Source organism: Drosophila kikkawai, chromosome 3R, assembly GCF_030179895.1.
Source record: "Drosophila kikkawai strain 14028-0561.14 chromosome 3R, DkikHiC1v2, whole genome shotgun sequence".
Lineage (NCBI taxonomy): Eukaryota > Metazoa > Arthropoda > Insecta > Diptera > Drosophilidae > Drosophila > Drosophila kikkawai.
Window position 1 is genome coordinate 15,503,679 of NC_091731.1, and position 14,289 is coordinate 15,517,967.

Consider the following 14,289-nt stretch of genomic DNA (forward strand, 5'->3'; position numbering starts at 1 on the left):
AATATCATCATCAATCAGGACAAAACAGATCCGATATGCATGTGCTGTACGTACTGGCAAACGATACTCTTGGGCACGCCAATTTGTAGGCACAAATCAAAGGATATTCCCGCGGGTAAACGGACTTGTATCTCCTATATATTATCCATATTTTATATACATTTGATAGGGGAGACAGTAGTAATTTATAGGCAAGTTTAATTAAGTTTGGGCTCTTCCTATCGTTACATATATTTAGAAAATATAATTTCAAACTTAATTTAGGTTATCTTTTTCCTATCTGCACTTTATATATATTATCTGTATGAATTCACTATTATTTAACTTATTTAAGAGCTGTGCAAAGTCCCATTTTCCTGGCGATCAAGTGAACAGCAAATAGTTAGATAAATGCACTTAAATTCGAGCCAGTCTCGAATATCACGTGTGCGAGTGTGTGAGTGTGCACTTAAAAAATTTCAATGCCCGCTTTCAGGCTGCGAAAACGGCTGAAGTGGAAAAACAAAGTCGAAGGGAGATAGCCTCGTGGCCAAGCCTATGCAAATGGGATCCGAGACCGAGCTCATGGTAATTGAATCATGCTGCGAGTTGTAAGCGACTTGTAATGCATTCCCCTCCCCTGAAATTTCACCCACAGGGCCCCAGGCTGGCCATTAGAAAAGTGCACAAGTGGGTGGTGGGATGGTGGGTCATGTATGGTGGGTGGTGGCGACATTGCTGTTTGACAAACGGCATTTCAATGCTTTCAACGCACACGCAAACTAGCAAACAAACAAACAAATAACAAATATCATTACAGCGACTTATACATGCAAACGGCAGGCTGGCTGACAACTATACGGAGTACATACAGCTAGGGTCAAAATAATAGAATAAAAAAATGTATTGAAAAAAATAATTATAAAAGATGCAAAGAATCACCAAACAAAACCTTGATAACCAAACTTTAAGTTCCCTAAACCTTAAATTCTATTAATTAAACTTCAACTTCTTGTTGCTGTTTTCTTGCCCGCTGCTGTTTACATGTATATGCACACTCGAAAGGATATGAAAGCCGGCGACGACAACGAGCATACATAAAAGATGAAGAAAAATTGCATATAAATACGGAAAACACTTGCCACGGGGGGGTAGGGGCGAAAAGGGGTGGGGTGGGCGGAAGGGGCTGATGTGATGGTGATGAGAGAGCTGCTTGCGATTGTCAAGAGGATGTTCGGATGGGAGGCGAAGACAAGCCAGCCGCCGTCGTCACTTCGATTGAACTTGCCATGGTGGCGTATACGTAATTTATGCATCTATCTGCATACAGTCAAGCATGACTAAAAAAACAACAAAAAAACTAAAGCAAAAGGAGGAATGCTAAATATTTTAAATTCAAAATACTTTTTTTTTAAGTTAAACAAAAACTAAGAAATTTAACCATGAAAATTCACAGCCTTAAATGTTTGATTTACAGAAGCTCGACTGTTCGGAGTTTAAAGTATGTAAAACACATGTCCTTATGTGTACACTGTATGCATATATCGCATATATACATATGTCCATATATCAGCTTGCCTCTTCTCATACATCTTCATGTCGAAAGCATTTTCGCGTTGACAGCAACAACAAAAACTGGGAAATAGCATTACAAAAATATGAATAAAAAGAATAGTGGGGGGGAGTTTAAAATGGAAGACATCAAACTCACAAGGGCCAATATCAACACGTACTAAATCGAATGACATTTAACCCTTTGCGAAAGAGAAATAAGAAAAGGCTATAGAATTTCTTAAGCTTTAAATATGGGTTTGAAGTTAAATGAATATGTATTTTCTTCAGAAATAAACTCCCAATAATATTTAAATTGAAGGAATAACGAATATAGTTTTAAATAATTTAATATAATTGAAAGAAAAATAATACTTAAAAGAAAAATTCTTATGAATATCTAAAAACATTGTCCAAGATGGTTTTCCAACATCCTTACAATCTTGACTGACACTCTGCTTAGATAATATGAAGCTGCCAGTTAGGATTTACACAGCAGCTTATTCTTCTTTTTATTTATCTTTTATTTTCTCTTGCTATTTTACAGTATTTCTTCTTTGACACCTTCTTGTTGTTAGAAAGACCCAAGAAGGGTTAGGTCGGTAACATTTTGTTAAATTTAAGATTCAAACTTAAATGCTTATGCATTTGGTATGTTGCTTTTGGTTTAGAGCGAGAGCTGCAACATCAACAATTGTACCAAGTGGAGATATTGCATCAACAGTCGTAACTTAAACAGCAGAAACATAATTACACTGTTAGAGAAGTTGGGATATATCTTGAATAATTTGAATTTTCATATGAAAAAAGTAGTTAGGGGGTTCTAAGAGATATTTTATCATATTTTAATATATTTTAAAAAGTCGTTTGAACATAGTTTATGTCAAATAAAATCTTTAAGAAAACAAACCGTTATCTTTAAGAGGATTTTCTATTAATTAAATAGTCAAGCCTCTGTTCATGATCTTTATTAACGTTTTTCTCCAAGTGAAGTAGCATCTACCACTGCTCCTCCATCAGTTTCATTGGCAACGCGTAAACGTTGAACTGTTGTGCAAACTATGACCAAGGGTTGGGGCTGGAAAAGGGGTAGAAAGGGGGAGAAAGGCGGGCAAGGAGAGGGTGCTGGGGGCTGGAGAAATTGGGGTTGCCAGTACATTTGTGCGGTAATCTTTGCATGCACAATGAGCTCTCGATGACGTCGCGTGTATGTTTGCTCACGGCCTATCTGGCAGCCGCAGTGGCTGGCAACATTTTGGCCTCGCATGCAGCACAAACAACTCGAAGTGGGCTTAAAGGAGGCGGGCTTCATGGGGCTGCAGCAGGTGAGCGACTGAACAAGTGAGCACAGGTGAACACAGGTGAGCGTGTGTGGAAAAACAGCCGAGGGCCTCGTTTTCGCGGTCCGTTTGCACTGCAATTAAGAGTCTGGCCAAGAACAAATCCACGCAATTTTGCACTTGGTTCACATTTGGCATGATGACGAACCTAATTACACAGTCAGATTCCGGGTAGGAATGGGTAATAACCGAAATTAGTCATAAAAAATAGATGCTTTTTCTGAGGATTTAAGTGTGAGCCAAAGAAAATTATCCTTTATGTCCGGAAAATATAGTTTCAAATAATAAATTGCTCCAACAACATACCCCCATTTCGTTCAATGAAATCCCACTAACATGACACTTTGTGGTCACTTTGAAATCGCCATACTGCCCCAATATTTTCCCTCCACTTCGTACCAATTTAATCTGGGAAGGCAACGAGCTGCCATCGACACTTGCTACCTGCCGCCATAACCATAACACAAAAAGACGCACTCAAAGCGCTCATAAAACACTTACACTCAGTAGCACCGACCCCACACTTACCCTCACACTCACACACTCTCTCGAAGACACACACGTGCGCTTTTATACACTCATTGTGGAATGGGTATAATTAAATATGAAAACATATGTTTCCCCTTTGCTTTTCACAAAAGCCCGGAACAAAGTCAGAGAAAAATCAATAAGGACTCCGATCCTGGGGACCAGGGCCATTGAATTCGCAATTTATTTACCATATTTATTACGGGCCAACAACTGGGTATGGCAGGGCGTGGCCAGTGGCCAGTACACTGGATAATTTGGATTTAAGTAAGTTAAGTAAATCAGTTGACGAGTCGGCGAACGAGAATCGTCAAATATTTATAAGCTCCACGTTGAGCTCGCTACAAATTTTATGACAGCGCGCCCCGGTAAATGGGGAAAGGGTCTTAAAATTAAGGGTGGCGGCCTAGTGGCATTGTCAATTATGGGAATTATGAGCAGTGAATGCGTCAGAGAGTACCGGCTGTTGGAGCTCATCTACCGCCAACTTCCTGCTTACCCACTTCTCTCGTTCTCCACTGCTCTCCCTTGGCAATTGCGTCAGCAGTTAATTTTTATGTATTTTTAAAGCGCTGCCATGTCCCCCGCCCCCTGTTTACGGGCTTAATAAGTAGGCCCCGGCAGATTAACGGCCGTAAGCGAAAAGCCGGATAAATATCTCGGGAGCGACGAGCACTCGATACAAAATTTATCCACTTCACTCGAGTGCTGTTCCTCCGCAAAGTAAAAAGAAAATCATTTTAAGACAACACAAGAACATGCAAATAAAAGAAAGTCAACCTTTTTTGCCATGTCGGCCATATTTTTGTCTCTCGTCTTGTCTTTATTAACGTTTAATTGAGGCATTTGCAGGGGTATTGAGGAGGAAAATAATAGCGTCAAATCACAATGTAATATATTAAATAATAAGGATTAAGTTAGGTCTTAATATGAACTAAATAGAATGAATTTTAATTGAGGAGATTCTATTGAATAAAATAAATTCAAGACTTTTTTATTCAAGAATTTATTTAGAAAGATTTTATACTCAAGACCCAAATTGGTCCATCCGGCTCGAAGGACCAAAATATTAAGAATGGTATACATAATTAATATTCCTTATCCTGTACTTTAAAAAAAAACCAACTTACTTTAGACCTCTTAGTAATTAGTAATTATTAAGCTTTATCTAAAGCTTATATACCCAGATGTCCGCCCAAGTAATAAGTACTTGGTGAAGAAAAGAAACCGAAGCCAAGATCATGCTCGACGCATTGAGGAGTGCACTCAGCACGGGTACTGGGATAAGTATGATGATGAGCGTGTTGTCGATATACCAAGATAAAGCCATCGACTTGTTGTTCCCCTTGTTGTTGTAAATGGGTTTTTTGTTTTTGTTTTCGCTGCAGTATGTTCGCTTAAGTTCATGCACAGAAAATTACAAAGAACCAAAGGAGGTCTGTGCGTCCTGGCTTCCTTGCTGCTATCTGTATTATGCTCTCGCCCCATTATTGTTTCGCCAGCTCACTCCCCCGGATCCGGCAGCTGCCTCATCTACACAATTGTTGCATTAAATAAATGTTTTTTGTGCTGGGCTCCGCTTTACGTGCTCACATACGCGTACACGAAGAAAAAAGACATTGTTTTAAGGAGAAAGACATTAATTGATAGCCGTTGGTTAGTGGGAAATAATGCTTTAAAAAGGAATATGTGGTATTTTAATCTGATTAAGTTATGTTGTATTTATTCTAGTTAGATTTTTCTACATAAAAAGGGCTATATTTTTCTCAGTGCACATAAGAAAGCATTCCATTCCAGCAGAAAGGCGGGAGAAGCCTTCCAGGCACAGACGTTGATAGATTTCCCTGCATGGCCGACACTCCTGGGCGAAGGAAGCGGAAATGGCTGAGGGGAGGGGTGGCATGGCGGCGGAAATTTAGAAAGCTCACCCACCCGCACACACTCGCTGATGGCGATGTTTGCGGTGTGTGCAGTGCGTTTTAATGAGTTTTTTGTTCTGCCGTAATTATTTTTGCAGTCTGTTGTACTAGCACATGCACAAATATCCTCGAAGGACCGACCAGCAATCAGGTCCTGAGCCATTTTAATGAAAAAATGCTAAATGCAGGAAATGCAACATATTCTCTCTGGGTTTCTCTAGATTTCATTTGGGTTACATACTAATGTCCCAAGAAATGAGATGCGAAAAGGGAAATAAATTCTTGCATTTATTTTTCTTTGATTCATAATCCATCAAAACGTAGTATAAGAACACTTTAACAATTAATTTTTGTAGCTATTCACCATGCGAATGCACAGAATTTCTCGTTTTAATAACACATGTTTTCATTCAATAATCCCCTGGCTCGCTTGAATAACTCGAGGAATCTCTTCGTCTTAAATGAAACAATTTAATGCATTACAAATTCCTTGGGAAATATCTTTGAAAAGGGCTTTTCATGACATAGCAATCAGCAAATTGGAAGCGAAAATGCAAAATGCAAATGCCCAGCGATTATGCCTGAAAGTTTGGCATTAATCGCCTCCACATGTTCGACTGTGGCATTATGTTGTTGCCATTCCATATTTACATTTGTAAAATTGGAGCGCCACAAACAAATCCTCAGCGTCCCCGCCCGCCTGTCAGTCGACCGACTTGGCCCCATTATTATTATTATTATCGGTGGAGCAGCCAACTGGCAGACTGTCCAACCACCTGACATCCCTGCCATTGTTTACATTAATTTGATTTAAAATGCAACGCCTGCGAATCAAGCTCCTGCTGCAGTCCCTTGCTAAGCTGCCAACTGTAAACAATTTGTGATTTGCGAAATTCTGGGCCATGACGTCAGTTGGGTTAATTAAAATGTTATTAAAGGGGCGGCTTTTCACGAGAAATTGCTATTTCCATGACAGCATCGCGTTGCGTATACGCCATATATGACGGCATAAAAAGCTACAAGATCTGTGAATGCAACGCAGCAGAAAGTTTTATGAATTTATACAGCCTTATTATCCGACAATGTATATTTATGATAAACAAAAAGAGGGGTCTTATTAGATTTTTAAATTTTGGTATTAATTATAAAATTGTTATAGACATAATAACATACAACATGAGTTTAATCATATATCCCAAAAAATAATCCAAAGCTGGTCTATAAAACTACGCCATGAACTTTAAATATTTGCTAGGATTTCGTAAAATTTTCCCCTCGTTTGTAGTTTTAGAAATTTATAAATCCCACTACTTATTCGCCATTTTCTGCATAAATAGCAGCAAAGATTAAATACCATAAAGGGCTGTGTGTATGATCAGGTAATAAAGAGCAACACTAAGTCTTAATACCTATTATAAAATGTTGTTTGTTATGCTTATTATATTTCGTTTGCGTAAATATTTTGACCGCCATGGGTAAACATATGCGCACACAATGAATATGAATCCGTGTGTGTACTCAACGTGGTTTTTCTGTGCAGCATTTAATTCGCTTATTGTGGGAGAATTATTGCCCCGGTATTGACTCAGCGAAAAGTACTTTCGCTCTTTTTTAACAGTTTGCTATGAAATATAAACTAACATACTTAATGTACGGTTTTAAAGGTCGACGGGTCGGACATGTGTATAGTGTTTTAATTGCAGCGTTTACACGCAATTTCTTATTACTCATTTAATTCGATCAATTTGCTTGTGCAGCATTTTGTTTTATTTACACACACATACACACACCCATCTGAGATCCGGTGAGGTCAGGGAAGGCTATTTTTATGCTGTTGTTGCTGCTGCAGTGGCGTTAAATTTTGTTTTCAATTTTCAACACTTTTAATAGCCAATTAATTAAACGGGCAAACAGCAACAAACGACTATCTACACAAATATGAGCGGGCAGAGAGGAAAAAGAATATCAGGAAAATACGTGGAGGGTTTTAAATTATATTTTTTAAATTTGTAAATACATTTTTAACAATTCATTGAATTACTTTCTTTCAGTTTCCTAAATTCAAAAAGAACAATTATTCTTTAATTTAAAATGAATTTTTTTCCAATAATATATATTTTAATCTCTTCCTCTTTTTTCTTGTATAAATAAAATTTAAGTTTATTTTAAGTTTCAGTGTAGTCATGCATAAATATATACAAGAACATAACTTTGTCCGGCGTATGTGTTCGTACCATATATGTATATATTGAAAGAATTTCCCCGTCGGCTTTTCCACATGAACCAAACATTTTTATAATTGCTGGCCGAGCTTTTATTATTCCGCCGCCAGCTGCTCGCTTCTCAGACTACTACCATGTACACCTGCCACCTCCCACCACCCTCCAGCTGGCGACTAGTTTTGAGGCAAGTAACTTTTCGCTATCGCGGCATGCATAAATCATCGACCTACTTGACCCTTATAATTTATGCTGGCTAAAACAATTGCTAAATAATGATTTTTTAAACAAAAGCTAGCCAGTCAGCTGGCCAGCCGGGAAAATTGTAAATTATGAATGCGAATGGCGAGAGTCAATTAAGAAAATTACTATTTATGAGGCTAACATGACAAACATTCGGGGGGTCTGGGACCCCAGGAGATTAGTGGTAATTTGCAGTTTATCCTTGGCCCCAGTACCGCTCTTGTCAAAGTTTTGTATTTATATCTACGCATGAATAATTTAGGCGTCAAGAAGGCCCCCAATGTCCGGACCGAACTTGGTTTCTGGTTAATGGGTGAGCAAGAGTCTCGTCCTCGCCCTCGCCCTCGGGATGTTTCCTTACAAACACTTTCCACTGGAACTTTCTGTGTTTTAGGTGTCGGTTATAACAAGTTATTAGCATGTGCCAAACGCCACACAATTTCATCTGTGCTTAATTTAAAATTTTAATGAGTAAGGCAGAGAAGTGTAAGAAAACTCAAGGCATTCATAGTACAAATTAGTTATTAGGATTCTTGAATTCCCCTATTTTATACAAGTTTAAATTTAAAGCTGGACCAATCGATGGCACGCTTAAAATAACTTCAACCCGAAAATGTAATTAAATTATAGGGAAAGACAACAAGTGGCACATATAACAGCCCGAGGGTTGACAGCAAGTTAGCCACACGAAAAGACTGCGGTCAACCCAAAACCTATACGCACGTAAATGTATTTATAGAACGAGTACACGGACCCAGACAACGGGCATTGTGCTTGCCACACGGGGCGTATGAGCAATGAACTACTTCAAAAGGATGTCAAGCGGTCATCAATTCGACAATGGCCGTGCACACATTTATTTTCTGATTCCAACCCAAACCCAAGGTTTAACCTTTTTAAAATGACTTTTGGGCGTTACCAGGGGCAACAATTAAAAACGAAATCTCATATATATGTATATATATACAAAAGCTAACCCCAAATGGTGCCAGGAAATGGGCCTGGGGCGACCCACTGATGTGGCAACATTTGTCAGGACGGCGTCCAGTCCCGAAAAAGGTAGCCTTGGCAACGCACAGAACTCAACTTTCACTTGATTAACAGGGGAAAAAAAGGTGAAGGCAAAATCTTAAAGGGAAATTGGCGGCAGGTGTGACAGGTGACAATTTAATAACAACTCGCAGCCGCCAACTGACTCAATGACGATTCGCATTCATATTGAGTCTGGCGAGGCAACAGCTGGGCCAACAATCAATCAAAAAGTTGCCGAAAAGTATATAATTGAATGCTTTTGTTACTTTTCTGCGAGGGAAACTTCAAATGATTCGATTTAAATAAGCCAAGCAAGGAGTAAGCGAATAAGGGGCACTTTCATTATTTGGGATAATAAAATGAGTAATTTTATATTAAACCTCAGAAGACTAATTATTATTTATACCTGACCACTTAAGAGATTTTAAAGTTACATTTCTAAGCCTTTAAAAATATATATAAAAAATTGTACTCACACAATGAGAACAGCTCCCGTTCCTCCTCCGGCTCTGCATTTAGTTCAGCTTGCACTTCCGGTTCGATCTCCGACTCCTGTTGGCCGTCGGGCATGGGCTGTCACTATGTACTCGCCGAGTCGCCGAGCGGCGAGGCTATGTTGCTATTGCTGTTGCTGTCCGAAGCGGAGAGGGGCCGACAGATGCCGAGGCGCGTGGGACCCGGCGGCATGGACTTCAGAATGGCCACCGCCTCGTCCAGCTCCAGGCCCTGCAGCAGGCGATCGCCAACGCTCATTAGACGGTCGCCCGGATATATCTCGTTGGTTGCCTCGGCAGCACCACCGCGTATCAGGCCGCGAATCACGATCACACTGCCCTCGGAGTCTAGGGGATCCTGGTAGTCCAGAATGGAGAAGCCGAAGCCGTGCTCTGTCTTCTCAATATCCACGGCGGTCACTTCACAGCTCCACAGGGCGAGGCCGGACACGTTCTCCAGCGACTTGGAGCGCACTGCTCCAGCTCCATTTCCTCCCGAACCGCCGGCTCCTCCGCCTGCATCCGTCAATGTCGCCGTGCTGGACGTGTAGAGCGAGCTCTCCGACTGGGCCTTGCTCAGCAGATTCTGGAGACTCTGGTGACCACCGGGCAGGAGGCTGCGCGTCTCAAAGGCCTCCGGGTTTTGCGAGGTATTTATCACCGACGGAACGCGAGTGCCCCGGGCACACACCAACTTAACGCGGGCCGGCAGCTCCTTGAGGATCTTAACCACATCGATGTGGCGCAGTCCCTGGAGCTTGTGCTCGTTCACCTGCAGGAGCTCATCGCCCGGCCGCAGGATGCCCTGGCGGCCTACTGGCCCGTCGGCGAGTATCGAGCGTATATAGTGATGCGGACGCTTCTCAATGCCGCACTCCACGTCCACGGTGCCTTCGAGGCTGATCCCTAGACCTGAAAGTTTATTTATTTCGGCAACTAAAATTTCACTGTCGGGAAACTCACTTTTCCAGGCCACGCGCAGGGAGGCGGCGGTCGGGCTGGCCACCTTCGCAGGCGCCTCATTCGTGGGCGTGGGCATCTGGCCGGGATCGGGATCGAGATCGGGATCTGTGTCGGGATCTTCTGGTTCCTTAACCTTGCTCGACTCAGCTCTGGACACCTTTCTGGCTCTTGCCGCTCCCTTTCCCGTCTCCGTCTGCGCCTCCGTTTCCGTTTCCGGCTCTGGACACTGCTCATCGGTGTCGTTGCCACTGTCATCGGCCAGGTTCGGACTCCTGCCATTGGTTAGCGGCGCCACTGGACTGGTCGTGGCCAGCTTTGTCACGCCGCCACTGTGATCGCTGCGGTCCAGCACGTGCGACATGTTCGACTCCACGGTGTCCCGCGAGGGGAGCTCCACGAACTCCTCGCCTGCTCCCGAAACGCCCACATCCTCCGGCTCGGCCTCGTCGCCTTCGGTGGCTATGGAATCGGCATCCAGCGACTTGGGTGGCAGCCAGCTGAGCGTGGCTATCGAGGGTGACCCAGGCATCGAGAGCTGTGATTCTTGGTCCTGGTCCTTCTCCTGGTTCCTATCCAAGCCGGATGGTCCGGCACTGCCCTTGATCTCCGTGAGGGCCACTTGCAGGTGCTCGAATTTCCTGCCCCGCAGAAACCGCTCCAATGTGAGGTGAACCTCGATGTCTGTGTTCCGCAGCAGCTCCACCGCCTGATGGTTGGTCACCCCGGACAGGGACCTTCCGTCCACTGCCACGATGCGGTCGTTGATCTGAATCTGACCGCTCGTTTCCGCCGCACTGCCCTCGATGATGCTCTTAACGAATATGCCGGAGAGATCCTCCTCCTCGCAAACGTAACCCGCTACGGTTATGCCCAGGCCATAGACGTTCTTGTGCAGCTCCACCACGTAGGTTTCCGTTTCCGGAGAATCCATGTAAGAGTCGGGGGAGCCGGAACCGGAGCCCGATCCCGAACCCGAAGCGGAGCCGCAACCGCCATCTTCGTTGGCCAACAGCTTGCGTTTGCTGCCGGCTATCACAGTCTCTATGTGCTGGTGCTGATCCTGAACGGACCGCCATTGGGTCTCCAGGGGCAGCAGCTGCAGGGCGGGGCGTGGCGGCGGCGATAGTATCGAGAAGGGCACTATATCCAGATCCAGGCGCGGACACGGTCGCTGCCCAGCATTGGATTCCGCGCCGTTAGGATTGCCGCCAGGAATCGGTGGCAGTGGGAAGTCGGCCAGGTCGCCGAGCTCCGTGAGCTGCAGCTGCGCCGCTGGCGCTTCCACGGCGGACATCTCGGAGCCCTCGACGGGACCGCCGCGCACCAGGCCCACCAAACTGGCCACGTCCATGCCGCCGACACAGACGCCGCCTCCGCCGCTGCCACCACCACCGCTGGATGCTGCTGCTGCAGCGGCCGCTGCTGCTGCTGCTGCCGCGGCAGCGGCGGTGGCAAAGCTCGGATTCTGGAAGAGATGACGCGACAGTTCTTCCGGGTCGGAGAGGAGCTTAGTTGGTATAATCGGCGCCTGACAGGCCAGCGTTTGGTAATCGATGGCCGTCGGCTCCACCGGCCGCGCCACTATCAGACGCACCTGAGCTCCGGTCTGACGAAGAACTGTGGCCACCTGCTCCGAGCTGAAGCCCCGCAGATTGACCTCGCCGATCTGCAGCAGGTGATCGCCTAGCTGCAGCCGTCCATCTCGCTCGGCCACGCCCCCCGGCGTCAGGGCCTTGATCACCACCCCGGTGCTGCGCCCGCCCACAAGGATAAAGCCGAGGCCATTGCCGTCGTTGATCAGATCGATAACCTCCACCTGCGACCATTCGGTGCTTAGAACCATCTTTCCCAGCTGCTGCTGTTCCTGATGCCTGCTCCCTTTCTTGTAGTTTTACCAGATATCGTCGACGCTCGTCGTTGTGTTGTGTCGATTGCTTGTGTCGCGGCCCCTGCTAACATGTCGCAATGTCCGAATTTGTGCGGTGGTGCTGTCGGCAATTGGGTTTTGTATTTATTTTCGCTGCTGCTTCTGCTCCGCCGTCAAGTGTGACATTGATGAATATTATGATTGCCGCCGCTACCGATTTGCTTGGTATTATTGCTATCGCATCGAGAGTCATTCAACCGACAATTATGGCCCGGCAACTGCGCTCCTGGCACCGACAGCGCCAGCCGCATCATCCACGACCGCAACAGCACAGCGCACCTGTAATTATGCAGCACACGCACGCCCATCAGTATGAAGGTGGGGATGTGGGTTGAATGGGGACTACGCGGCGTATACGCAATGCATGGCGGGGGCTGAGTAACGTATACGCAATGCGAGGGCGTTTACGCAATGCGGGGACAGGACTGGGACAATGAGGTGGTGCAGGAGTAGGCGTGACACGGGCGTGAAGCGGGAATTTAAATTGCTGCCCCGCCAGGCATAACATTCGCCTTTCCCAGCGAATACCCTAAGTCAGGGCACATGATTCGCATATAACTGCTAAGGTATTAATTGAAAGGTGGCTTTAATAATTCCATTTACTGTTAAATATGGTTCAAGACAAGGTACAAAAAGCTGTCAAAATAGGGGGAGTCGCAGAAATATCTAGAGAGTTTTCCCATGGTTTTAAATAAATTTCTGAGAGGTTTATGATAAATGAACAAACACATTTTGAAAGAGTATTCATCAAAGATTGAATATAAATAGTAAATAATACAAAAAAATAGAACCAAAGAATAGAACAAAAGAATAGAACCATATTGTGTTAAATAATATATATTTAGTTCAATGGCAACTTATAAATGCATACGATACGTATTAAGAAATAATAAAAAATAGGATCGAAACCATATTATGTTAAATAATATATATATCAAGCTGGATGGAAACTTATAAATTTATATTTATATTTTAATCCAGTTCACCTCTTTTTTATTTAGAAAATCCTATACATGACCCATCTGGTTAGTGAGCGCTATGTTGTTGGCATTAATTTTTGATCAGGACTGGCTAGGGTATGCGTTACTCGACATTGGTGTTCGTTTAACGTTCTGTGTGTGTGGCTGGTATTCCCCCTTTTTCTTTTTGCCTCTTTCTGCCTTTTTAATGGCACCTTTTTTGCACGATTTTGTAATTTACATGCACACACACGCACATGGGCAACGGGAAGTTTTTACCTTGCCGCTCACGTGCCACGCATGTTTGGCACCAGTCTCCTACCCCCACCTAGCTCCCTATCCCGGCAGCTCTAATTGGAAAATGCCATGCCACGTAGGAGGCTCGGAGGACGAAGGCCGGGCTGCGACTACTTAGTGCTGCATACTCGACGGCGCCTTCTTGGCAGCCAAGAAACAATCTGCAATCGAGCGATAAGTTTCGAGCAGCCGCCGCAACTGCTACCAATCACTGACAAGCCATATGGCTAATAATGGGGGAAAATATAGGGGGAATGGGAGGCGAATGTGGGAGGCGAACTTCCTCTGTGTCGTTCCCAGTTCCTTCTTCCCTCTCGAAGCCAAGTCTGGTTGGACACAGCTAATACAGCTAATTGTGCAGAGGGCATCACAAACTTTGATTTTATATAACCTCTCATCAAAAAAATTTGCAATGAATGGAGTCTGGGAAGGCCAATTAGGTTTATATATAAATGGGTGAAATCAAGGCATTTCCAGCGAGTGTATTGAAGCTCTTTAAAAAGTTAACTAATGCCTAGTCTTTGGTACCTTACCTCTCTTTATAAGAAAATCATAATTTAAAGATTTTATATAAATCTGTTAAACTTGAACCTTGACCTTAGCAATGCAAGAACTCGTCTTTAGTAAAAAATATGTATGTCCTTTCTTTAAGCGCATTTGAATTATCAACTTTTACCTGAACTCATTAATCAAAAGTTGGAGGCTTATGCCCTCCTTCTGGGAAACTGGAACTGAGAACTCAAAAAAGCCCATTAATGACCTCCTTGTGCAGCAGCAGGACGCAAAAACCGTAACCGAAACCAAATCCTGTTCAGTGGGTTGTCGTTTTAATTGTTGT

General features: G+C 44.0%; 1 protein-coding gene across 2 annotated transcripts in view; it reads right to left on the reverse strand.

Moving 5' to 3' along the window:
• The window catches only part of LOC108084294 (patj homolog), a 28,819-nt gene that overhangs the window by 11,952 nt on the left and 2,578 nt on the right, over positions 1-14,289 (reverse strand). The window contains exons 2-3 of one of the 2 annotated variants that reach the window (XM_041777622.2): positions 10,269-12,474; positions 9,288-10,217 (exon numbers count right to left, since the gene is read on the reverse strand). In XM_041777622.2, the coding sequence (XP_041633556.1) occupies positions 9,391-10,217; positions 10,269-12,111 (2,670 nt within the window). In that variant the 5' untranslated portion in view covers positions 12,112-12,474 and the 3' untranslated portion in view covers positions 9,288-9,390. Of the gene's footprint in view, positions 1-9,287; positions 12,475-14,289 lie in introns of both variants that reach the window. The other variant, XM_017180457.3, reaches the window with a different exon arrangement.